Source organism: Tenrec ecaudatus, chromosome 14 (genome assembly GCF_050624435.1).
Source record: "Tenrec ecaudatus isolate mTenEca1 chromosome 14, mTenEca1.hap1, whole genome shotgun sequence".
Taxonomy (NCBI): Eukaryota; Metazoa; Chordata; class Mammalia; order Afrosoricida; family Tenrecidae; genus Tenrec; species Tenrec ecaudatus.
The window spans coordinates 115,719,722-115,744,119 of NC_134543.1; the positions used below are offsets into that span (position 1 = coordinate 115,719,722).

General features: G+C 40.6%; 1 protein-coding gene and 1 non-coding gene across 3 annotated transcripts in view; one reads left to right on the forward strand and one right to left on the reverse strand.

The window, feature by feature from the left end:
• Positions 1 to 24,398, forward strand: part of UNC13C (unc-13 homolog C) — a 550,871-nt gene that overhangs the window by 221,322 nt on the left and 305,151 nt on the right. For both annotated transcript variants that reach the window (XM_075530957.1, XM_075530958.1), the window contains 3 exons: positions 17,584 to 17,753; positions 21,165 to 21,280; positions 23,133 to 23,296. In XM_075530957.1, coding sequence (XP_075387072.1) covers positions 17,584 to 17,753; positions 21,165 to 21,280; positions 23,133 to 23,296 — 450 coding nt within the window. The remainder of the gene's footprint in view (positions 1 to 17,583; positions 17,754 to 21,164; positions 21,281 to 23,132; positions 23,297 to 24,398) is intronic.
• LOC142427175 (small nucleolar RNA SNORA26) lies at positions 19,012 to 19,135 on the reverse strand. The gene has a single exon (XR_012779988.1). It is a non-coding gene; the product is annotated as a small nucleolar RNA SNORA26 (small nucleolar RNA).

Consider the following 24,398-nt stretch of genomic DNA (forward strand, 5'->3'; position numbering starts at 1 on the left):
AATTATGTTATTAGGTTACAACATACAAAATTGCTGGTATTTAACACTTGGACTATAAAATTGGTAATATCTGTGGCTCAAACTGTTGTTTTTGGTTAATGATTTCTAACTAAATCATTAATCTTTTCATCTTTTAGAAGACAGTGCTTTTTATAGTTTTTGGCGTTTCACTTTTATTTTTAAAGTTTTAAAACATTCAAACAGATTTATTTGACTCCTTTGTTCAGAATTGTATATAGGCAACCTTCATTATCTTTTTTGATGCCGTCTCTTTGCATGTACTATGAATTCTAGAAAGGAAACCAGTGAATGTAGAAATAGAACTAATCGTACTACTTATAAGTTCTTCAGCACCATGGCTCCATTCCAGGTAACTTGTTGAAGCTTAGAGTTAAGCAGAGCAGTTCATGTTATTGCAGCGCTATTTTCTGAATATTTCTTCCCGTTCACATTTAGTGGGTGATTACTGTCAAAGTTCTCTTTAACCCAGGCTGATGTTGCCGTTTTTCTGGTATTGAGAATGAGAGGGCTATAATGTAATTCCCTTAATGATTGCCTTTCCTGATGCATGTTTAAATCTTGTCTTCATACTTTATCTCCTCACATTTCGATGGGGATGGAGATTTGCAGGACTTCCAAAGGACCCAAACCACCAGCTGTTCCTCCAGGAGAAAGAGGAGGCTCTCTCCTCTAATAGTGTCTGTCTCGAAACTCCAGAGAGGCAGTTCTGCTCTGTTGTGTCCTGGGTCGCTATGAGTTGAACTTGCCTGGGTGGCAGTGGGTTTAGTTTGTTTACCATTGGCAACACAGCTGTGCCTTTGGATGGGCACACATTGCAATGCCTTGGATCATGTTCCCGAGCTCCACTGGTTCCTCTTTAGGGCCAGCACTGCGCATCCCACTGGGGTATAGGAGGGAGTAAGGTGGCGTCCCGGCTTGATTAGAGCTATAAGTTTGAATGTAGAAAGCAGCACTAAGTTTGGGAAAACTTCCTTACTTCAATGTCTATGAGCAGCTATCAAACAAGACCTAGAATCTATAGTTGTTGCCTGCAATGTGGAACAGTATTCACCTGAAGAAAGTGGCTTGAATTGAAGCAGATGTTCCCTTTTTAGGGCAAAGCCAATTAGTCCTTGATATAAGCTCTTTCAAAAACAAGATCAGGGAGCTATCTTGGGTAGCAGCCCCTCTCCGTGACCTGGGAATAGTTCAAGAAACATTGAGGGGTAATCACTTTTGAGGCCTGTTTCTTTTTGTCTTTTGGTTAAAGCTTTCTGCCTTCTTGCCTATAATATATGTGATATGACATAAACCAGGAAAATGTTTTATCTTGCCCCAAATAAGAACATAGTATATATATTTCATTTTCTATATTGATTTACTAATGAGGCTAATATTTACATAATAAAGTAGCAAAACAACTTGAAACAATATTTACCAAATTAAAGTAAAATGAATACACAAATCATGTTGTAGGAATTATATTTTCTTTTTGGCAGATTATTGTTTTTAGTGTTTGAGGGTAATTCAAATAAGGAACAATGGTTCTAGAAAGTTCAAAAGTACAGATTGTAATTAGTGAAATAGGTTTAAGTATATACATATATTCGGCAAATACTTATACTGACACACATACACACTGAAACAAATTACAGTAATCTGAGGGCAGACATTATTATAAATAAAATTTATTAGAAAAAAATGGCAGCCAATCATGTAAATATATTTCCAAATGTGTGTGTGTGTGTGTGTGTGTTGGGGATTTAAAAGTTTGTGGAAATATTTCATTTTTAAACTCCATTTCCCCGCCCATATCAGCATATATGTGTATGCATATATATTAAATACATATAAGTTATATATTAGAATCTCTCCTATAATCTCTGGATTGTGTTTTTTCTCTTTCTGACCTGTATTACAAATTTCTACATTATAAAACATTCTTAAAACATTTTTAATAACTGAATAAGATTATTGCATTAGTTTATCTCAATTACTTCATTGCTGTTGTTTTGGTATTCAAACTATTTCAAATTTTGTCCATTCGATGTAATTTTGTGGCAACTTGCCCTGCGTTATGAAAAGCAAAATGGAGTTGTTGATATGATCATGATTTTATTTAGCCAGATCGTTAAAAGAAAAACTTTACTTTGTTCCTGACACAGTTCTAACTGTTAAACATATATTGTATCCTTTAAAAGATAACGATTGCCATTCTCACTGTATAGATTGGGGCACCAATGTCATTGCTATGGAGTAAATTGAAAAGGTCGAATATGCTAGTCAACGACCAAATTGGAATTTGAACCAAGTAGGCCTTTTTCCAAGTCTGTTTCACCATTCAGTCTGATTTAATACAAATTGACCTTGAGAGTAAAATGTGAAAACATTTGTGTCCTTCGAAGTTCAGACTTTAAACTATATGAACTAGAACAGGACCAACTGCAACAGCAACAACCTCTTCCCAGTTTCCAGTCATGTCATCGTTCACTCCTCACTGCACCCCAGGATTTTAGAGATCATTGATATGCAATCCTGTGTTCTATGAACCTACAGAAAAGAGTGTATATCAGTACTTATGGAAAAGTCAGAATTGGGCATGATAATGCCTTTTATTTAACTATCAAGTTAATGCTAAGCCTACATCCAAAGTAGACCTTTCCAATCTTAAGTCAACGGTCTGATTTCAGCTACATAATTATGTCACAGATTAGAACCTGCATATTGATGATGTTTAATAAGGAGCAAAAAGGAAGACTATGATTGTTCTAGAAGCCCTGGCGAGCAGTAGTTAACTGCCTGGCTGCTAACAGAAAGGTCACTGGTCCAAACCCACCAGCTCTTTTATGGAAGAAAAAACCTAGTTGATCTGCTTCTACGTAGAGTATTGTGTTAGGAGGCATTCAGTTTGTTTGAGCTCATAGTGATTGTAGGTAGAATGGAGGAGAAGCTGTCTAGGGTGAGTCATACTCAGAATTGTTCGGCTTAGGCACATAAATGCAGCCAAGGTGTTAGAGAACGTTCCTCTTTTTCACCATTCCTCTTCTCTGCCAATATGATGGCCTTTTCCAGGGACTGGCCCTCCTGATTAAAAACAAACACTTCTATCAAGTCAATTCTGACTCATGGCAACCTCGTAGGAAAGAATAGATCCCCCTCGGTGCATTTCCAAGACTGGAACCCTTTACACGAGTAGAAATTCTTCTCTTTCCTTCAGAGAGGCTGGTGGCTTCAAACTGCTCATCTTGAGGTTAGCAGCCCAAAGCAGAACCCCTTTGCCAACAAGGCTCCTATCGGCCCTCGGGAAGTCTTGTCCAAAGGAAATGAAAAGTCTCTCCGTGCTTCATTCTAAGGAGCACCCTGGCTGTACTTTATTCTGTACATAGTAATCTTCCGAGATCAATATATACGTAGTAATCTTGAAAAAAAAATCACACCTTTGATAATGATGTCTCTACATGGACAAAGAACATTGATAAACATGAATGGATTTTGAACCTGCACTTCATTGCAGCCCTACTCTAAGAACAGTTGGTTATTACATGGCCCCAATCGATACTTGTCCTCATGAAGAGATCACTGATAAGAGTTCTATAGCAAATTGTGATGAAGAAGCCCTATGGTACCCAGCTATCCAAAAGAAGAGCATCGGAGGTCTTAAAGGCTTGCTTTACAATGAATGGGCAGTTAAGTATAGGGGCAGCTAAGAGTCCACACAAGAAGCACCCCAGCCTGTGTGATCTAATAATATAATCCAAGACCAGATGAGGGAACAGTCTTAGAGCTCAAGCTGTGAACACCCCATTTGCAGAGGACTCTGCATGTCGATTAAAGCCCCAAATCCACTTGCAGGGTCTCACATCGATTAAGCCTCTGGTGAGGGTCCTCTGACCATTGACCAGGGATGTCAACAGGAACGTAGAATAATGCAGATGTAGTTTGCTTAAGATTTAACTGTGGTTGGAGGGGCTAGCCCCCCGCCATTAATCACGGGTTCAATAGGTACAATTGTACAATTAATATATATAAATATTAAAGTCATCGAGAGCATGAGAGAGAAAAGAAAGATTGGAATAATGGAGTCAGACACATTTCATGGTAGCAATGCTCACCTCAGCCCTGCTTGTTGGTCCACATGAAGAGAGGGGAGGGGACTGAGGACAAGGGGAAAAGGAACCGGGGAGAGAAGGGGAACCAATCAGAGGCGAAGAGGGGAGTCCAAGAGAGAGCTCCTTATTGCTGACCCAGGCCTATATACCTTTGGGAGCAGTGCAAGCCCACTAATTACAGGTAAAGACCTGCGTCACAGGAAGGGGTTGCACTACTGGTTATGCAGCAATGAGAGGGGGACAATCTAGGGATATACACACAATAGGAAGAGGAGGGATTGGGGGTATACACTTGACCAGAAGGGCGGATCCTAGATTCAGGATGGCAGCCTAACTTTGGATTTCACAGGGTCAGTTTGACCTACTCCCTGGCTCTCCATAGAAACTATTATCAGTAGGGTGTAAAGTCCACCGACAGGCACTAAATCAGTGACTGTAAGCTTTTAGGGAGAAGGAGTCCATAGTCTTTGACAGCAGGGAGTGCACCCTACTAGTCCACACAGTTGTCTGGCAACTGACTGCCTTCAGGGGGGTAACTTGACAACCATTCGCTGCAGGCAGTGTCCTAAGTCTAACATATTTGGAGGAGACGACTTGGGAGAAATCATTGTGTCCCACATTTAACAGCTTTTTTGTTTTCCTTTTTGACCAAAATGAAAACTCTACTGTTTTATCTTTTCAACTGAGGTTTTTCTATGTGCTATTTTGTTGGACTTCTATTTTTGTCTCTTTTTTTTATGTGATTCTAGGGTGGGTAGTCTATATAGACAGTTACTGGATTAATCAGTTCTTGGGGTTATTGCATGGGAGGTTGGGAGAAATACGGAGCTAATAGGGAGTACAAGAGAGAAAAAATTTTTCCAAATTGATTGTGACGATTGAACAACCTTTTAATATATTTAAGCTCCTGAATGGTATGTGAATTGTATGTCAATAAAATTGTACATCAACCTTTTTTTTTTTTAAAGAGGGTTGCTCTGACTCATAGTGACCCTATATACACCGGAAGGAAACTCTGCCTGGTCCTGCGCCATCCTCACAATTGTTCTTCCCTTCAAGCCCACTGTTGCAGCCACTGGGTCAATCCATCCTGTCAAGGGTTTCCCTCTTTGTCCTTCTCCAGGTCCGGGTGTGTCCTGACACCATGCCCAAAGTACCTAAGACAAAGTCTCACCTGGCTTGCCTCTATGGAGCATCTGGCTGTACTTCTTCCACGACAGATTTCTTTGGCAGTCCATGATGCTTCCAGTATTTTTTGCAAGCACCACATTCAAACACATGATAGTAAACCCTGTGGGGTAATTCTCCTCTGTCCTATCAAGTCCCTATGCATGGGAGACAGTAAGAGAGCACAAATCAGCAGCATACTGATTTCACTTATTTATTCCATAAACAATTTCAATATGCTCTTGCTGCAGATTGTTTATTTTCCAGCCGGCAATCAAATCTCCCAGGGAACTTCTCACACAGAAGTGATACTTTATATAGGTTTGAGATAAGTATTCGCCAGGTAGAAAAGTAGGGGGGGGGGATCTTTACCTTATGTTAAGAAATTAGTACAATTCTGAGCTGGAAAAATGGTCCAAAGATATGGTGAGCAGAAATCATAACCCCACCTCTGTCCCACCTTCCACCTCCCTCCCACACATGACACTTACATACCTTTCTTATATCCTGAGAAAACCATCTGACCCGCCTATTGGCTGTATCTCTTTCCATAGGTGGTCTCCATTCTCCCAGCAAAGTGGGCACTACAACCTTCTGACCTAAAGTAATTACCTAAAATGATTCTAAAAACAACAGTTCCAATAAGTCTATGCCACAGTCCCAGGTGGCCTCGTCATTCTCCTGCAGAGCAGGATTGAAACTGTGGGTCCTTCAGTTCGCAACCCAGGGCTTCTTAACCCACTGGGGCTGCTTGAACTTTGTTCACCTCTTAAATGGCAGTGCACATTTCCCACCCAACAAACCAGATGCAATGCGACTGCGTCAGTGCCAACTCATAGTCACCCTGCAGGACAAGGTACAACTGCTCCCTTGGGCGTTTCAGAAACTGGGACTCAGTACTGGAAGCGAGAGCCTGTTCTGCCCCTTGGCAGAGTATGGCGGCTGCTTTAGAACTGCTGCCCTTGCGGCCAGCAGCATAGCATGTAACCTGATGTGACACCAGACCTCCCTCCTTCTCTTCAAGGTGCGTCTAACATGTTCATCGTCTCCTGCACCATCGATTCTCAAAACAGACCTCTGAAGTCTAAATACTAGAAATAAACACCTCAAAATGTAAACGAACATGCAGTGTTTATTCACTCATTGCCATCAGGTGGATTCAGACTCGTAGGGGACTGCTTTGTGTTTGTTAATGATTACTCCCCAGATACACATTTTAAAAAAATAGCTTGTGGGTAGGGTATGTAATTACCATATCATACAATGTAATAGGCCAGTCGTTTAAAGAAGAGTTGAGAATTCACCACCACAATCAATTTCAGAGTACTTTCTTCTCATATTCACTTCAAATTTTTCCATACTGATAGATATGTTTATATAAATCATTTTATTGGGAGCTCTTATTGATATTATAACAACTCTTAATTAGATCGAGCATAATTGTGCCATTGTTGCCAAGATCAGTTTCAAAACATTTTCTTCTTGAACTCTTTGATTTGATATCAGCTCCCCTATGTCCCCCTAGTCCCCCACCGTACACCCCAGGAACCCTTATTAAATTCACGTGTTTGCCATATCTTACACAATTTGATGTATCTGCTCACCTACCATCCTGTTCGCCCCGCCCCCCCCCCCTCGAATGGGGTTATACAGCCATCATTGCTACCAGTTCCCCCTTCCTCCCCTTCCCAGACCCTCAGGCAATCAATGTTCCCGTTACTATTTCCAAAGGGTTTCTCTCTCTTGGATGTCATGCATTGAACTGTCTTAATTATACAAATGAACATACACAGGTCGAAGAAGATTAATGAGGTACAACTAAGACCATAATAGTAAAAGGAGGAACTATTGATGAACTAGAGGGTAGGTACATGTTTCATCCGTGCCATACTGCACCCTGGATATATCATTCCTCCCTCCCGTGTACTGATGATAAATTCAGGAGAGAAAAATAGCTGTGTGCTGTCCCTGGACTTTGAACTTGGGGTCTGTTAATTTTCTGTGATGGAATCAAATAGAGTAAGGTTGGTGTGATGAAAATGAAGGGCTGTAATGAAACGGGCTACGTCGTTCATAATGACTAAGAACACGTAAAAGTGGAAGGTTTCACAGTATTTTCATCTGGCGCGTCAGAGTTTGAAGAGCTAAGCTATAACTAGAAGATTGATGTTTGTTGGAAGGATGTTCTTACTTTGACCTAGGTTGGATTTTGCAGTAGGTTTCTGGCAGGGGATTTTTAAAATCTATGCTTAGCCTTCTGAATTGAGTTGAAAGGAAATTATAGAATATAGATAACAGTGTTCACTAAATGTATTAACAATAATTTTAAATACCCCCTTAGGAACTCGCTCAAATGTGTGCATGTCATAGACGTATATTCCAGGACCTGAACTGGGCCATTCTGGTTCCACCTCTTGCTGAGAATTTGCCTTTCTACCCAAGATGACTGAATCAGTTACCCAGATAACTGAATCTATATCTTGAACACGATCATCTATACATAAGAATTACTTGAGGTTCTTGTTAAACTGCAGATTTTGATTCAGTACATCTGGGGTGGAAAGGCAAATTCTCAGCAGGATGAATCAATTTGAAGCCTTCGTCTATTCCAATATAATGGCCTTCCAAAAGTTCATAGGAAAATTCCATTATCTTCCACTTCCCCTTTTCATGGAATTTTTAAAGGCCACTCATATATTGCTCTTTAATAACTTCCATCTTTAATAAAGCCCGGCATAGAATATTATATCCAATTACAAAAACGTATTTTCTATGCTTGAGAAAGTTAGAGAATTGGCATTCGTGAGCATAATTTCTAATGATGGCGTCACTCACTATCATGTTACACGGTTGTCATGTTACGTGTTTAAGTTCGTTATATTCCATGTAACTCAAAGCTGTTGATACTGTGCTTTCCTTCGTGAGAGACTGCGCATTTTACGCACCTTTTACTAATGCCTTACTAGGGTGGTTAATAGAGCAAAAGCATGTCATTGAAATCGGGCCTGACTGTCCTTATGAAATCCAGGGGCTTCTCTGCAGACACAGCAGTCCATCTCAGGATGAGTTATGGTTCACTAGCTTGAATGAAGAGATTTTGGACTTTCCTGTTTTTCCCCCTTCAATCATAGAAGATACAGATTTAGGTCATAGTAAAACAAACAAAACCCCCATGTCACCAGGGCTTCTTGGAAGTAGAAGGCCAGAGGCCCGGTGGTAGAGTGGCTATTGTGTTGAACTACAAACACAAGGCCAGCATGTCGAAACTCCTGTAGGGAGTTTGTAGGGGCAAAAAGGTTATACCACAACCAAACTAAATTCACCACCACTGTCCTTGAGTTTAATGCTAATTTGTAGTGACCATGATAGATAGGTTAGAACTGTCCCTCCAAATGTCCAAGACTCTTGAATTCTTTAGAGAGTAGAAAGCCTCACCTTTCTTCCTGAGAGCAGCTGGTGGTTTCAAACTGCTGGCTTTGCTGTTAGAGGCACAACTCATAACCACTACGCCACCAGGGCTCCTTCCATGAACAGTTAAAAGTCTTTTCAACTCGCAAAGAAAGTTCTAGCGGGCCCTACAGAGTCACTGCGTGTCAGGATTGGCTCTATGGCAGTGAGTGAGTTCTACATGTCCCAGAGCCATAAAAAGAGAAAGTGGAAGAGGTACCATCAGAAAACTGTATGTCACTGGACAGACCGTATCACGTGGTGAGTTGTTTGCTGAGGGAGTCAGGGAAATTACTAAGATGAAACAAAAAGAGAGAGGAAACAGAGGTTGTGTAACGGACATGATAGTATCTGTCTTTACCCACCTCTGTCTCCTTAACGTTTATGGGACAGCTTCCTACCCATATTTTTACTGTAAAATGCAATTATGTTTCCCTGTTACAGATAATCAATAAATTATCTAATTGGTGCACTTAGCTCAAAGTTCAGAATCTTTGGGGGCACACTTAGTCTGTCTATAGGTCCAGGTTTGTTTGTGATCCAACTACCTCAGCACATTCAATACAGAATTGTGGAACAGAAAGGAAAGAGCGGCTCGTTACATTTTCCATTCACGAAAAAGGGGAGATAATAGGCATGGCAAGTCTGGATAACTATACAGTCCTGCTAGAGCGGTCTACACTGGGCTTGCCGCTCTACTTCCAGAAGAGTTACCAGAATCTGGTTAGGCCGCCTGGTAGTTTCAGATATTCCTGAGTAGCAAATGTCTTTTATCGATTTGCCTCCAATCCCTGGCTCTCCCACCGAGTTAGAGCTTCCTCGCCCATTTTGGCACGGACAGTGGAAACTGTATGAAGTAAAAGAGAGCACTGGAGAAAAGGCATTCAGTGATCTATAGAATCACCATAAGTTGTGACAGTCTCAGGAAAACCAGGCAGGTGGCCTTCCCTAATGAGGGAGCTGCTCTATTTGGAGCCCATGTCCTGTTCCTGTCTCTTGTCAAACCCGGGCATATTCGGCAGTCTTGCTCTCTGGAAAATGTACAAAGCTGCTAAGTTGTGTTTCTTGGCAATTTTTGAGTAATTATCTCAGCCTGGAAACTTTAACTATGAGCTACCAGCTACAGTGTTCTGCCCAGCACCTCTCCCTGAACCTCACAGCGGCTGCTTCAGGCCTAGAAGAATAATCTTTCAAGATAACAATGGAACCTCCCCCTCATCATCACACAGAACTAAAGGAAGTTGCTTGAAATGAATGCCCTGGGGCCACAATGGTATCTTTTCTGAAGCTGCCCTTGGAAGCCACTCCTCAGGTGTAGGTACCAGTTTTGAATCAGAAGCAGCCAGATTTCTCAACCCTGCAGGGTTCCAAATTACGATATGCTCAGTCACTTTTGGCCTAGCTGGGTTTCTTTGCATCTCTGCTTACAGACAGCCTAGCTGAAGTTGGAGTGCACATCTCTACTACAGTGCATTTTGAAAGTGGCAAGATTTAATAAGTACAGCCAACATTCTGAGCTTTACTCCAAACATTCCTGCAAATAGAAAGTCTCAGATGGCTTGTGGTTTGACTCCGAGGTACAATAAGCAAGAGTTCAGCCAGCTGTTCTGCTATTGCATGTCACCGTTATGTTGGCTCCCCACCCTGAGAGGTTTAAATCCTTCCTGCCTACGCAATCATCTCCACCACAGTCAACTCCATAGTTGAGCATCTGGTACTAGCAGCTCCCTTCCATCTTTACAATTGACCATGTTAGCTGGAATTCCTCACTACAAACAACAGAATTTGCTCTGGTTAATTTATACAGATTGTTCTAGAGACCATTTTTGGGGAATCTTTGGCGAGATCAAACCAGCCTGTGAGGTTTATTTAATAGCAGGTCCAATCATTATATTGTGATGTTTCATGGGCATCAATACCACGGAAGTGAATCACAAGCGAATCTCAGAAAGTCTATGACCAAGATGGACATTTACATGACCACTGTTGCTCAAGGACCGTTCTCCGGAATGCAGACCGTATCACTTTGCTTCCTTTTGTGCTTACATTTTGCTTAACTGCGGGTCAAACACCTGGATCATTGCTACCAAGCAATCTAGGGATGTGCGTTATCTAGCTTCATTCTTGATAGAAACCCAAGGAAGGATAAAGCTGGCTGGAAGAAGACTATGCAGAGATGTGGATCAACTCTATGTTGACGATGGTTACTATCTTAATCCAAATATCGGTTCCATTTCCATTCCCAAAGTATCCTCCTTCCACATGTAATTTCCAGTATTTTGAACAAGAATCCCACTGCTATCCCTTTTCTGTGGTCAATATGTAAATTTCAGAGTTTTAAAACATAATTACAACCCCCCCTTTTTTTTAAGTCATTCCTATAAAAAGTAGAAACTGCCCATTCTTTGTGGGAAAATAAAATTATTTCTCTGATAATTTACATGTAAGTTGCTCTCTCAAAATGTTGAGAGATATAAAAGATATATCTATACTTTTCTTTTAATGCAAAAGTGGTTCCAAGATGAGATAATAGGTGATTAAATACCTTCATTAATGCCCAAGGGGCCTTTTGATGTCATGAAGAATTGTTTTGTGCACTGTAGGGCATGTATATAATTGTTCCCCACCCGCTGCCTCTCAACAGAACCCTTGATATTTATGACAACTGAAAAGGCAACCTGAAATCATGGTAACTCTCAGAGTTGAAAAATTCTGAGATAAAGTAGAAACGATGAAGCTAAGATTTGTAAGTAGGTACCTCAGACTATGAGTCCTGCTGTATACTACACTGCCCATCAGGCCTATCATGAAGTTCAGTGTTGTCAGTAATAACACTAATGTGCACATATCTTCAAGGAAGACCACAGAAATAATGGCCCAAAAGTGGTATGTTGTTTTGTTCAGATCTGCTGCACACCCCTTTAAAGGGTTAAAAAGCAACGGTGTAACTTTGAGAACTAAGCTGCACTTGACCCAGGCCAGGATATTTTGGAGAGCTCACACGCATGTGAAAGCTGAACCATGAATAGGGGCGATCCGAGAAGACTTCGATGCATGTTAATGATGATATTGACAAAGAACGTTGAAAGTATCATGTTAAGTGCCATCGAGTCGGTTCCAACCCATAGCCACCCTGTACCCACAGACAGAAACACTGCCAGCCCTGTGCCTTCCTTACAAATGTTCCCATGCCTGAGCCCATTGCTGTCGCCACTGTGTCACACCATCTTCTTTTTTGTAAATTCATAAATCTTTTTATTGGGGCTCATATAACTCTTGTCACAATTCATAGATACATCAATTGAGCAAAGCACCCTTATACATTCGTTGCCCTCGTCATTCTCAAAATTCACCTTCCACTTGGGTTCCTGGAATCAGCTCGGTTTCCCTTTTTTCCCCTCCCCCTCCCTCCCCACTCCCCCCTTCCCCCTGGTCCCTTAATAGTTTATAAATAATTATTATATCTTACCTTACACGGCCCGGTATCTCCCCTTACCCACCCTCCCTTTGCCCATCTCCCAGAGAGGAGGTCACACATAGATCTCCAAGATCGGTTCTCCCTTTCTACACCCCCTTCCCTCCTGGTGGCGCCACTCCCACCGCGGGTGTTGAGGGGTTCATCGGTCCTAGATTCCCTGTGTTTCCAGATCCCCACTGCACCGCTGTGCATCCTCTGGTCTAACCAGGTCCGCAAGGTAGAATTAGAGGACTGTCGTCTCCTTCACTGACCCTCTACCTAACATGATGTCCTTCTCCAGGGACCATTCCCTCCGTGTCCAAATTATGTAAGCTGGCAGTCTCGCCATCTTTGCCTCTAAGGAGCACTCTGGCAATATATCTTCACAGACAGATTGGTTTGTCCTTTCACCAGGCCATGGTATTTTCACTACGCTTCCCCAGCACTGCAATGGTGATACCTCCATTCGCCTTCAACGTCTTTGTTCACTGTCTGCCTTGCACATGCATATGAGGCGATCGAAAAGACCTTGCTTTGGCTCAGGACCACCTTAGTCCTCAACGTGAAACATTCTTGTTTCTCAGTAACCCAAAGAATAAATCCGTTATAAGCAGAATGCTGCTTAAAAAACGGGGATTATAAGGGTTCCTCTCAAGCACTGTGAGCATTTTTATCAGGTGACTCTAGTCCCAGGGGGGGGGGGAGGCGGGGAAGGGAGGGGAGATATCATGCTTGGTAAAGAAGATGGTCAGTCAAAAAGGGGGCCCCTAAATCAGAGAGATCGCCACATGGCTCCACCAACGGGCTCAGCCGCAGCAGCTGGGTCTTCCACTCCGTTGCATAGAGATCATGTCACTCACTATGAGAGGGCCTCTGTAATGGCACTTCCAGGACAGATGGCTCCTTCAGGACCAGTGGTGAGAGAGGTGATGCCTGGAGGATGGAGGGAATGTGAGGCAGAAAGGGGGAAGATTCTGGGGATCTCTTGGTACAATCTTGCAGTACCAACCACTTGATCATTTCAAATACCACTTAGCAACACATTGGACAGAATAAACAGAATCCACGAGACTCTATCAGGAAAGAGATGCTGGAAGAACATCGTATCAGTGAAAACATGGCACGGGGTTCACTAAGAAGCAGTTGCTTATCTGTAACTTCAAATCGAAGCTGAAAAATTAAAACAAGTCTGTTAGAATGGATATATATTTGAAATATCGCACCGTAATTGAGAGAACACTTAAAGAATAGATTTGCTTAAATGAAATTAATCACAAGAAATTAAATTGTGAAATTGACATCTGACAGGAAGAAACCAAAAGGACATTAAAAAGATAAAAATATCAGAATAGATGTCAATAAAGACTGAAACTTGCTCTAGACAATAAAGAAGTTAAAGCAAAAGGAAGAAATGATTCAATAAAAAAAACTGAACCAAAGATTTCAAGCAGAGGCTGGAGGACAAAGTCCTATAAAGAGATGTGCAAAGATCTGGAGTTAAAAAACACAAAGTTTAGAACACTGGGCATTTCCTGAAGCTGAAAGAACGAGAAAAGTTCATGCACTGGGATTGTAATATTGAATGATTTCATGCAAAAATTATTGAATGTTGTACAGCATATTAAAAGATGGAAGGGATACAGTGTCACTATCCCAAAAAGAATCGGTTGATCTTCAACCATTTCACCAGACAGTACATGAATGGGAAATTCACACTGCACTTCAAGTATTGGAGAAAACAAGGATTCAAAAATAAGTGTAATAGGATTGGAATGTTTCAACACAGAGGGGAAGCACAGGAAGTACTCGCTCATGTAAGCCAATGTGTTCAGAAGACAGCTCTCTGGATAGCCAACTGGCAAATCTTCATCTCCAGTTTCCCATCATGCCCATCTCAAATATAGGTGACTTGGTAGAATGTGGAAATCATCAAACATTATCTTTATGACACGCAAGTAAATTTTCACTGAAGATAATTTTGAAATATGGTGTAGCAGTTTTCACTAAAGATAGTTTTTAAAAATGGTTTGCCATGAAGAGGAAGAAATTTAAGCTGGATATAGACAAAGGTATAGAACCAGGAATACTGCTAACTTCAAGTGAATTTTCACTGAAAAAGAAATTGGGAGAATAGCTGTGTTTTTATGGACTGCAAAGGGATCCAGCTGGGTGGATCATAAACTATGGGTAACACTGGAAATTCCAGAACACTTAAAGGTGTTCTTCTGGAACCCCCCCGACTCCATTCACCAGTGTACCTGCATGGTTTCAAATAGGGAAAGGTGTACATCTGGGTTGTATCCTTTCACTACTTTGCTATTGACACTCGATAAATATTCCTAGAAGCTGGACCACGTGAAGAAGCGTAGAGCCTCAGGATTGGAGGATGACTCATTAACAACCTAGAATATGCAAATGACACAATCTTGGTTGCTGAAAGCACGTACTGAGGAGACTCTTAAAGGCAACATTCTGTGTATGATTACACCTCAACATAAAACACCAATCCTTACAACCAGGATGAGAAACATCATGGTACCCGACATTCGACCTGATCTACAATTGGCACGTGTGAAAGCATTGGTTGGCAAGTCAGACAGAATATTGTACGGGCTCATGGTCTGCCCCATAGCTCCTTAAAGTGCTTTCGATAGCAAAACTCTCACTTTGAAGACCAAGGTGTGGCTCTGACAACTGAAGCGTGCGAAAGCTGGGTAATGAGTAGGGATGGGTGAAGAATCGAAGCTGTGAATTTCGTAAGTGGCAAAGAAGACTACATTTGCTATGAACTACCAGAAGAAGGACCAAAGCTGCTAGAACAGCGGTTCTCACCCTGTGGGTCGTGGTCAAACGACCCTTTCACAGGGGTCGCCTAAGACCATCGGAAAACATAACTATTTCCACAATATCTAATTACATATTAGTTGGTGATTAATCAGTATTGCTTTAAATCTGGTCAATTTGTAACAAGGAAAATACATCCTGTGTATCAGATAGTTACATGACGATTCATAGCAGTAGCAAAATGACAGTGATGAAGTAGCCACGAAAATAATGTTATGCTTGGGGCTCACCACCACATGAGGAACTGTATGAAAGGGCCGCGGCGTGAGGAAGGTGGAGAACCACTGTGTTGGAAGAAGTACAAGCAGAATGGTCCCTAGTGGGGGAGGATGGTATGACTTTGTTCCACATACTGTGGGCATGTTAGCGGGAGGGGGAGAGCCCCTGGAAAATGATGAAACCATACTTGGTAGAGGGTCCACTAAAGAGACTTTCAACCTGAAGGATTGGTACATCTTCTGCAACCATCAAAATGGATTGTCAGGAGGGTACATGAAGGGGCCGTGTCTAACTGTGTTGTACTCAAAGTTACTGAGTGAGTCGGCTCGTGGCAAGCAACACCATATGATCTTTTCTCACTGATTAATAGAAGAGACATTATACCTTCCTGGTCTCTTAAATTACGCTTCTCTCATGGGACCACTTGAAAAGCTGGTAAAGACTATGAAACCGCTTCTCAAATTACATGTATTTAAGTAATAAAACACATAATCTGAAATAGTGTAAATTATAGTTATTAGCACAGTAATGAGTATAAATATTTTAAGATCCTGAGCATTGGCAATGTTGTATGTAAATACGTTATAATTATTACTTTGATACCATTGAAGGAAAACAATTTTCTTCAAATACAAATGCACGGTTCAGTGAACTCATCCACTGACTGCAGGTAAAAGAGCTGTGTTAGTAATTAGAGATCCAGGGCACTTCCGGTGCTCAGGATTGGTCATGATGGACGGTGTCAACTTATGAGATGACTCTGATTTGCTAAATGGGAAGGGAAGGAACGTAGTGGCATCCTAAGCACCGGGATGAGTATATACACAGAGTCATGGATCAGGAAATCCAGACTATAGGAAGATAAGCCCCAAATTGATGTTACTATGGCTCCAATCCAGGTAGGCGTGGGTTTGATTTCAGACAAAACGTGTTCAGTGTCCGTATAAAAAGTGATTGGCTGCAGACAAGTTCTTATCTACGACTGTCTGAGCTTTGACCCAGTGCTTTCGATTTTAAAAAGTCTTATCAAAATGGCGACTTTCAAAGGAAGCTGTTGGGCCATTTAAATTCAAAGCAGAGGGATCAGCGCAGAAGCTTAAGGTATAACTGTTTTTAGGGATTTCAAAGGTTTAATCTCTCTATACCTCCTTGAAGAACACAGAATAGTCATGGAGGCTTATTAGAAATGATTTTAAGAAAATGCAAATGGCCTTGAAAGCGGGGGGCTTGAGGCCAGGAATGTTGTGTGGAGGAATTTCTTGTTCTATCCCGATAATGTACCTACTTATTCTTTGATAGCAAGCGCTGTCCGATGAAACACGTACTGGGAACTCTTGCCCAGTCTGCCATAACTGTATCCCTTCAGACTCTTAATTTCTGTTTCAAAGAACATTTAAAAAGGAACAATTGAGTCCCGTGAGGATGCCAAACGTCCCATGTGTGATATGCTTTGGGTTGAAGACTGACCACAGGCTACTTTGGGAAAGAATTACAAGAGCTAGAAATGCTGCCTCCGACATTTATAGATCCAGATGAACGGTGTGTTGAGAAACAATAGCTTCAAAGTTCTATATATATATTTTTAATAAACATTTTTATAATTTTGTAGTTATTTTCTATATGGGCAACAGTAAATTGTCTTCTTTGAGAAGCGTGGGATACAGAAAACCTTGAAATACGGGGTGATTTAGAATGTATAGTTTATTCTTAAAAGAGTTTTACTCTAAATCTATTTTGCTCTTAATAGCTTATATAAGTATTGGAGTCTTTCGGCTTAACTACTGTCACCTATTTGGTATTTTTGTACTCCGTGAAATTGCTTGTCATAAAATAAGCTTCGTGTTTATAGCACAGTATTTTCTGTGCCATAGTTAAGATAATATGAAATCTCTCCGTATTAGAAAATATCCCAAGCGAAGATTTTTGGCGTGTATGATTGTATCTAGCTTGTTGCAGTTGGATGCTGTCATGTCAGTTAGACTCATCGTGACCCTGTCGGCTGGGGCTGAACTGCCCTGCAGGGTTTGCTAGGTTGTGCGCTTTCTGGAAGCACATTGCCAGGTTTTCCCTGGCAGAACCTCTGCCCACCTTTCTGTTAGCAGGGAGCACTTAATCACTGTACTCCCAGGGCTCCTTTGATCTTGAGCAGTTAAAGGAATGAGGTTAGGATTTTTCTTCTTCGTCATGACTGAAGGACAGCAACTTTTCTCAATACCCTTTTTAAGATCCCAGGGATGGAATGAACCAATGACCAATCTCGCTTGTGATGTGATTTCCTGTGTCTGGATCGGTTTGGAGCAGCTAACCTGCAGTTGTTAACAGATCCACCTTTGTTTTCAGCGAGTGCCATAACTCCACAGATAGAATCAAAGTCCGAGTATGGGATGAAGACGATAACATTAAATCCAGAGTCAAGCAACATTTCAAAAAGGAGTCGGATGACTTTCTGGGCCAAACAATTGTCGAAGTGAGGACCCTGAGTGGAGAAATGGACGTCTGGTACAACTTAGGTGACTATGGCTTACGTCTCCTTGAAAACCATGTCTGTGAAATGTCGGGATGTCTGGGGCATGGATTCTACCCCTATAGACGTAAATATGGCAATGTAAATATGGCAATGTAAATATGGCAATGTAAATTCTACCCCTATAGACGTAAATATGGCAATGTACTTCCAGAGCATCTGACTGGGCTTTCAGTGGCAGACATTCCTGAGGAACTAAAGATGTCATTTATTCAAATTCAGTATTACTCAAAGGTGTGAATATAATTAAGATGGAAAAAGAATGTCAAAGAATCCACTAGGGATCTTCTAGGAGAAAAATCTTATCCCACTAATATTTAAATGACAAAATAGAGCTGTACGAGCCAACATCAGGAGGAATGTATAATAAGCAGCTTATGAGCTAATACTATAGAATTGTTTTCTTCTGGTCCTTTATTAAAGTTTGTTAATAAAGGTAAACATATTTTGGGGTTATATTTTTTTAAGTGGTGACACAAAAGTTTGAGTTGGCAGAGGGGCCCAGTGGTGCAGTAGCCAAGGTCAGTTGCTCTCTCCATGGAAGAAAGATGTGGCAGTTAACTTCCATAAAGATTCCTAGCCTTGGAGACTCAATGGCAATGGGTTGGATTAGTTTAGTTTAGCAAAGCCAAGTGCTTCGGCTGACTTACACTGATTGATGATGGTGACTGAGAATATTTAATTGGCATACTTTTTATTTCATTATAGAATCAGATTGCTTTATTATAGAATGTGATAAGGATAGATTTTAATTTAACTTCTATGAGAACTGGATAATAACCAAGAATCTTTATTGTTGGCTTAACAGTAGTAGTAAAGCATTATAGGTCACCTCACGTTCTGTAAAGGATATAATCTACAAATTTCTTAATCACATCTTTTGAAAAGTCTCACAGTTTGAGAGCTGTTCTGGCTGTGAATCAGTGAAGGTTTACATACAGTCCAGATATTACATAGAGTCACCATTTAATAGGCCAATATATTTTAGCAAATTTTAAAAATTTTTTGGATTTTAAAAACCTACATAATTGTAATATTTCACAATATAAATGGAGAAAGGGTATTTAGGATTCATAAAACTGAATTATCTAATATTTTGAAGAGGCTGTGATGTATAAATTATCTGGACAAAAACAATCCATAATAAAGAATTCATTGTCAAATGTTTTGAAGGATCAATATCCTGTAGGTTATTGGAATTCTTTCCTTTATTATAATGAGTATCCTTCTATTCTTTTTTCTGGTTCAGTAGACTCCAGACAGGATCCAAAGAGGAGTTCTACCGACCTCATCTCTGGGTTTTATGGAGACTTGCTTTACCCTTCTGTGTTAGCCTCTTACAGTACCACAACAACCTTAAAAGGGCACAGGAAAGGGAGCCTTCTAGTCTTTACATACAGTATTAAATCACTCCATATTGAAAACAGCCATTTTAGGCTAATGGCAAACTTCAACTCATTAGTTCTCCGTGACCTGCAAATTGTGTCTCAGAGAAGCTCACTTATACACAGCCTTCTTTCCTGTTACAATTTCTCTTGCCCTTGAATTGAGGCAAGCAAGTTAAAAGTCAGAATAGAAATTCCTCCAATGTGTTTGATAGAATGCACCTGGATTTATTACACTGAGTGAGGAACTTGCTTGCTGGCAGTTAGTGACGTTGGCTATTAAGTGGCAGTGCTGGCCTTGTTCAGTTTTTAAAAGGAAAAGAAGCCCCAACACACTTGACAACCTTTGGCCGCTCGCCCTGTTAGTACTTTTGTGTCCTAGTTTTACTTCTTGTGCAATGTTCTTCCTTTGTCACTCAACACATTCCATCACACACAGAGTTTGTCCCAAAGACATGAGGGTCCAAGTCATTTGCTTCCCATGTATCCATTTGGAGGGAGGTCGATAATGAAAGGAGAGAACCAGTGAAGTTCTTCTGGGCTCAGGACGGAACCTGTACAGTATTCCCCACCCCTGATATGCCCAGAGGAGGAATTGAACATTTTTTGAGCGTCAGCTACCTCTAAACCAGTTGGAGGGAATGTTCATCCTCTTAGGCCTCCTGAATGAAGACTACGTGAAAAATACCAATTCTTTTTGGGTTTTTTTTTTACATTTTATTAGGGGCTCATACAACTCTGATCACAATCCATACATATACATACATCAATTGTATAAAGCACATCTGCACATTCCCTGCCCCAATCATTCTCAAAGCATTCGGTCTTCACTTAAGCCCTTTGCATCAGGTCTTCTTTTTTTTTCCCCCTACCTCCCCGCTCCCCCCTCCCAATGTGCCCTTGGTAATTTATACATCGTTATTTTGTCATATCTTGCCCTATCCGGAGTCTCCCTCACCCTCTTCTCTGCCGTCCCTCTCCCAGTGAGGAGGTCACACGTGGACCCCTGTAATCAGTTCCCCCTTTCCAACCCACTCGCCCTCCACTCTCCCAGCATCGCCCCTCTCACCTCTGGTCCTGAAGGTAACATCCACCCTGGATTCCCTGTGCCTCCAGCCCCCATATGCACCAGTAAAAATACTAATTCTTAAATTGTAGCAATAAGACAAGAGACAGCAAGCAGAACGTGGCCTACATAATTGAACTGCATCTAATGTCGTTAAAAAGACAGCTATGATTACAAAGCCAGGGTCAAGTGTCCACCACTGACTTTATCTCATTTTACCTTCTTAGGGTTCATTTCTAAATGGGGCACCTTTTCACGTTTCACTTGTGAAATCAGTGTCAAGCTTGGGTTCCCTACCTACATTCCCACTCTCATGTTTTAATGAATTCTATTCTTCAGAAGTTATTGATACTGGAAACACACACAAGATATTTGATTAAATGTATCAGTTAATTCTAGTATTAATTCTATTCAATTAAACAGCTAATCAAACACACATAAGTAAACAAACTGAAGGCTACAGGTGTTCTTACCTTATCATGATTAAGCTCTTATCATGATTAACTAATATTTTATTAGCCAAACCTTTGGTTCATCCCTTCCAACACAGAAAGAAAAAAGAAAAAGCTGATTAGTTACTTGTAGCTTTTAAGTAAAAAAGTTTCCTTGTTAATTTTATATCTCAGTTATCTTGTTTATAATTTCCCCCAAAATGGCATGTCTTATTTCATAAATTTACCAAGTAAAATCATTCATTTCTGTATGGATTTTGGGGGATTTTACTAATTATATTTTTCTATTTGAAGTATTCATAATGGTATTTGACAATCACAATGATAGCACCAGGGTTTTGACTTTAATTGAAGGAATTGTAGTTGTTCCATAATGAAATATGAACTAAAAATCAAATTGGTGCTTATCCACATAAGCCATTCTTGAACTTTGGGGAACCTGTATGAAAAATAAGCTGCTGTTGAAAGTGACAGTATGACTTTTGCTCCATCAGAGAAACGGACCGATAAGTCAGCTGTTTCTGGGGCCATTCGATTGAAAATCAATGTGGAAATAAAAGGAGAAGAGAAGGTTGCTCCCTATCATATACAATATACATGTCTCCATGAGGTGAGTGACACTGTATTAACAAAACAGCCTAGAAAAGACCCTGATCTTAATGACTAGAACATGCAACAAGATCTATGGGTTAAAAATTGAATTTGGTTTGTGGAATTACTCCTGTAATGCTTATTCTTGGTACAATATCACATGCATGATATTTCAAGACATTATAACACTCATATATTGCCCCCACAGGGGCAGATGCACCCTGTCCTTACAGGGTCACTCTGAGTCAGAATTGACGATGGTAGTGAGTTTGGAAGAGGTCATATTCTGAGATGTTAGAGACAAGTACATGAGACAGGTATTAATAAACAGGACAGTGAGATTATACTGCATAAATTACTGTTCTTGCAAAGAGCTCAAAGACTGCTGAAAAATTTATTTTCATTTTCAGGTTATTGAGGAAATGAATCATGAGAACTATTTTGAAAGCATTAAAGAATGTAGTGCTTTACTTGCAGGAGATGATCCAAATCATGATGGCAAAGAATCTGAGTTAATGTTAAGATTTTATAGAAGATCTAATGAGGAACATCATTTATAACAAAGAATATTTAAAATGATAATTATCAATGACTTTGGGGAGTCAACAGGATTAGCGCTTTTGTTCCCGTAGAGCACTGAAGGACTTTGTACTCACTAAGCTCCCCTCCACTCTAGTTACCTTCTTCGACACACAAGGTTTCTTCAAAAGTTTGTGGATAACTTGAATTAAATGATAATGTAATGTGTCCTCGAAGTTTTCAATGGCCCCTTGTTTATAGGTTTGTAGAATGTTGTTAGTCTACTTACAGAGAGTGGTTAGTACATTCACCTAAAACTAGGGCTTGGTTGGACCTGGTCAACACAACTGGACACGAATCCCAAGGGCACATTCATATCGTAGATTTGTGTGCTTCCAAAGAGAAACCAGACAAGGGGTTTTGATTTCCTATTGATGGCTTTTCATCAGAGGGAAAACTTAACAGTGTCGCTAGAACCTTTGTTGATACTGGAGACGAGGCCATGCAATGTTTCTTCTCCCAATACAAGTATCATATTAAGGGTAGCATTACATACCCTATTGTTATAGTTACTAAAAAAATTATACATTCATAAAAAAGGGAATGGGTTAAAAATCACACAAAGAGATGCCATCCAAGCTTACTACGCGACTTCTAATGGTGATAAGAAAATCTAAGTTTAATCTGCCATCTTTTAGTGGAAAAAAAGGGAAAGAAAGAATACAGTTCCAAGAAAGTGGGAGGGAAGGAGATTCCGGATCACAGGGACCAGTATGAAGCTTTGCTTTTGAGCATCCTCCCTGCTGGTCCAAGGGTGAGGACTATCGCAGCGAGGCCCTTCATTTGGCTCAGGCTGCATCCATGCCATAGTTCTTACCCCTGATAGAGGCAAAAAGAAATTCTGGGCGTCCTGATCTTGTCTATTACAAAATTCCTCAAATATTCTTTTCAACCTCAATGATTTCCCTGCTTTCTACCATTTTGTAGTCAAAGCCAATATATCTAAACGACATAGTCATATCATCATTATCCCATTATTTGTCTGGCGCTCTCTAATGTACTCAAAGGTCATGGACGGAAAAGCTGTTATGTTATAGCATGGGTAGCTATTGAGATGCAAAATACTTTATTTCCTCATGAAAATGTTCTGGAACACAAAGAACAATTGACTTGATCGTTCTGTTCAGACCAGAGCAGAAGTAAAAGTCGACACTCCTGTTGTCTATAAATGCTGGTGACACGTTAGCAGCAATTACAATCAAGGTGTATTTTAGAGAACGTTGTAGTGAAATATCTCTGATCAGTTGTGAGGAATTTCTAAACAATTGAAAGGCTTCTTCTCTTTTCTTCAGAATCTGTTCCATTACTTGACTGAGGTGAAATCCAATGGCGGAGTGAAAATCCCCGAGGTGAAAGGGGACGAGGCCTGGAAAGTTTTCTTTGATGATGCGTCCCAGGAGATAGTGGATGAGTTTGCCATGCGCTATGGGGTTGAGTCCATTTACCAAGCAATGACGTAAGTGCCTTTGAACCTCTCCTTATTCCAAAATACCTACTGAAAGCTAAAGAAAACGTATCCATGTTCACTGCTTCTATTTGACATACACTTTGATCTTAAAAACGACATTGTACTATGAATGTGTACTGATCATCTTTGGCTAACTATTGTGATGAACAATTTGGTGGTTCACCATCACTGTCTTCCTGGGACTGTTCTGTCCTGAACATCTGGTCCCACAGCAGGGACATCAGAAATACTTGGAAACTTGTTACAGATCCAGAACAGCAGACCTCATTCCAAACCCCTTGATTTGGGAAAATTAAGGGTGTGGATCCTAGCAATGTTGATTTGTTGGTGTTTGTTTTCTTAAATGATTTGGCTTTCAGGATCCCATGCAGTTTCCCCTCAAAGTTCTCAGTGAGGCTGTTGGTTATATGCTTCCCCAGGAGTGAAGTCTAGTTTGTAGACATCTAGTTTGTAGCCCCAATAGTTCTGTTCTGGTTATTTGGTTTCTATTTATCTTGTGTCCCTGCCTCCCTACTATACTCATCTTTGTGTTAAACTAATTGTTGAAAACTGCTCTCTTCATATAGTTGGGTTTGGTTTTTTTTAAGCAGTAGTTCTAAACCTGTGGTCGCGACCCCTTTGGGGGTCGAATGACCCTTTCACAGGGTCGCCCGCTTCATAACAGTAGCAAAATGACAGTGATGAAGTAGCCATGAAAATAACGTTATGGTTGGGGGAGGGGGTCGCCGCCACAAGAGGAGGGTTTCAGCATTAGGAAAGTTGAGAACCTCTGTTTTAATAATCTTTTTGAAGAACATTTTGATATATAAGAAATTATATTAAGAATGTTATGATTTTTTAAAAAGGAACATGGTCACTATTCTTTAATTAGTGAGTCAATTTGTTTAGCTAAAAAGGTAACCTTAAGAACAAATTTTCAGTTCAAAGTTTAGATATTATGTCAAGGTTTAGCAGGTCTTCCAGTCTAAACTGGTACCATAGTTCTGGTTTAGTTCAGATTTGAGGTTCTGCTCCCCATTTGCTCTTATTCTCTCTGTGTTCATCTGATGTGGCTCTGCTCAGAATGGTCTTTAGTGGCAGACTGGCACTA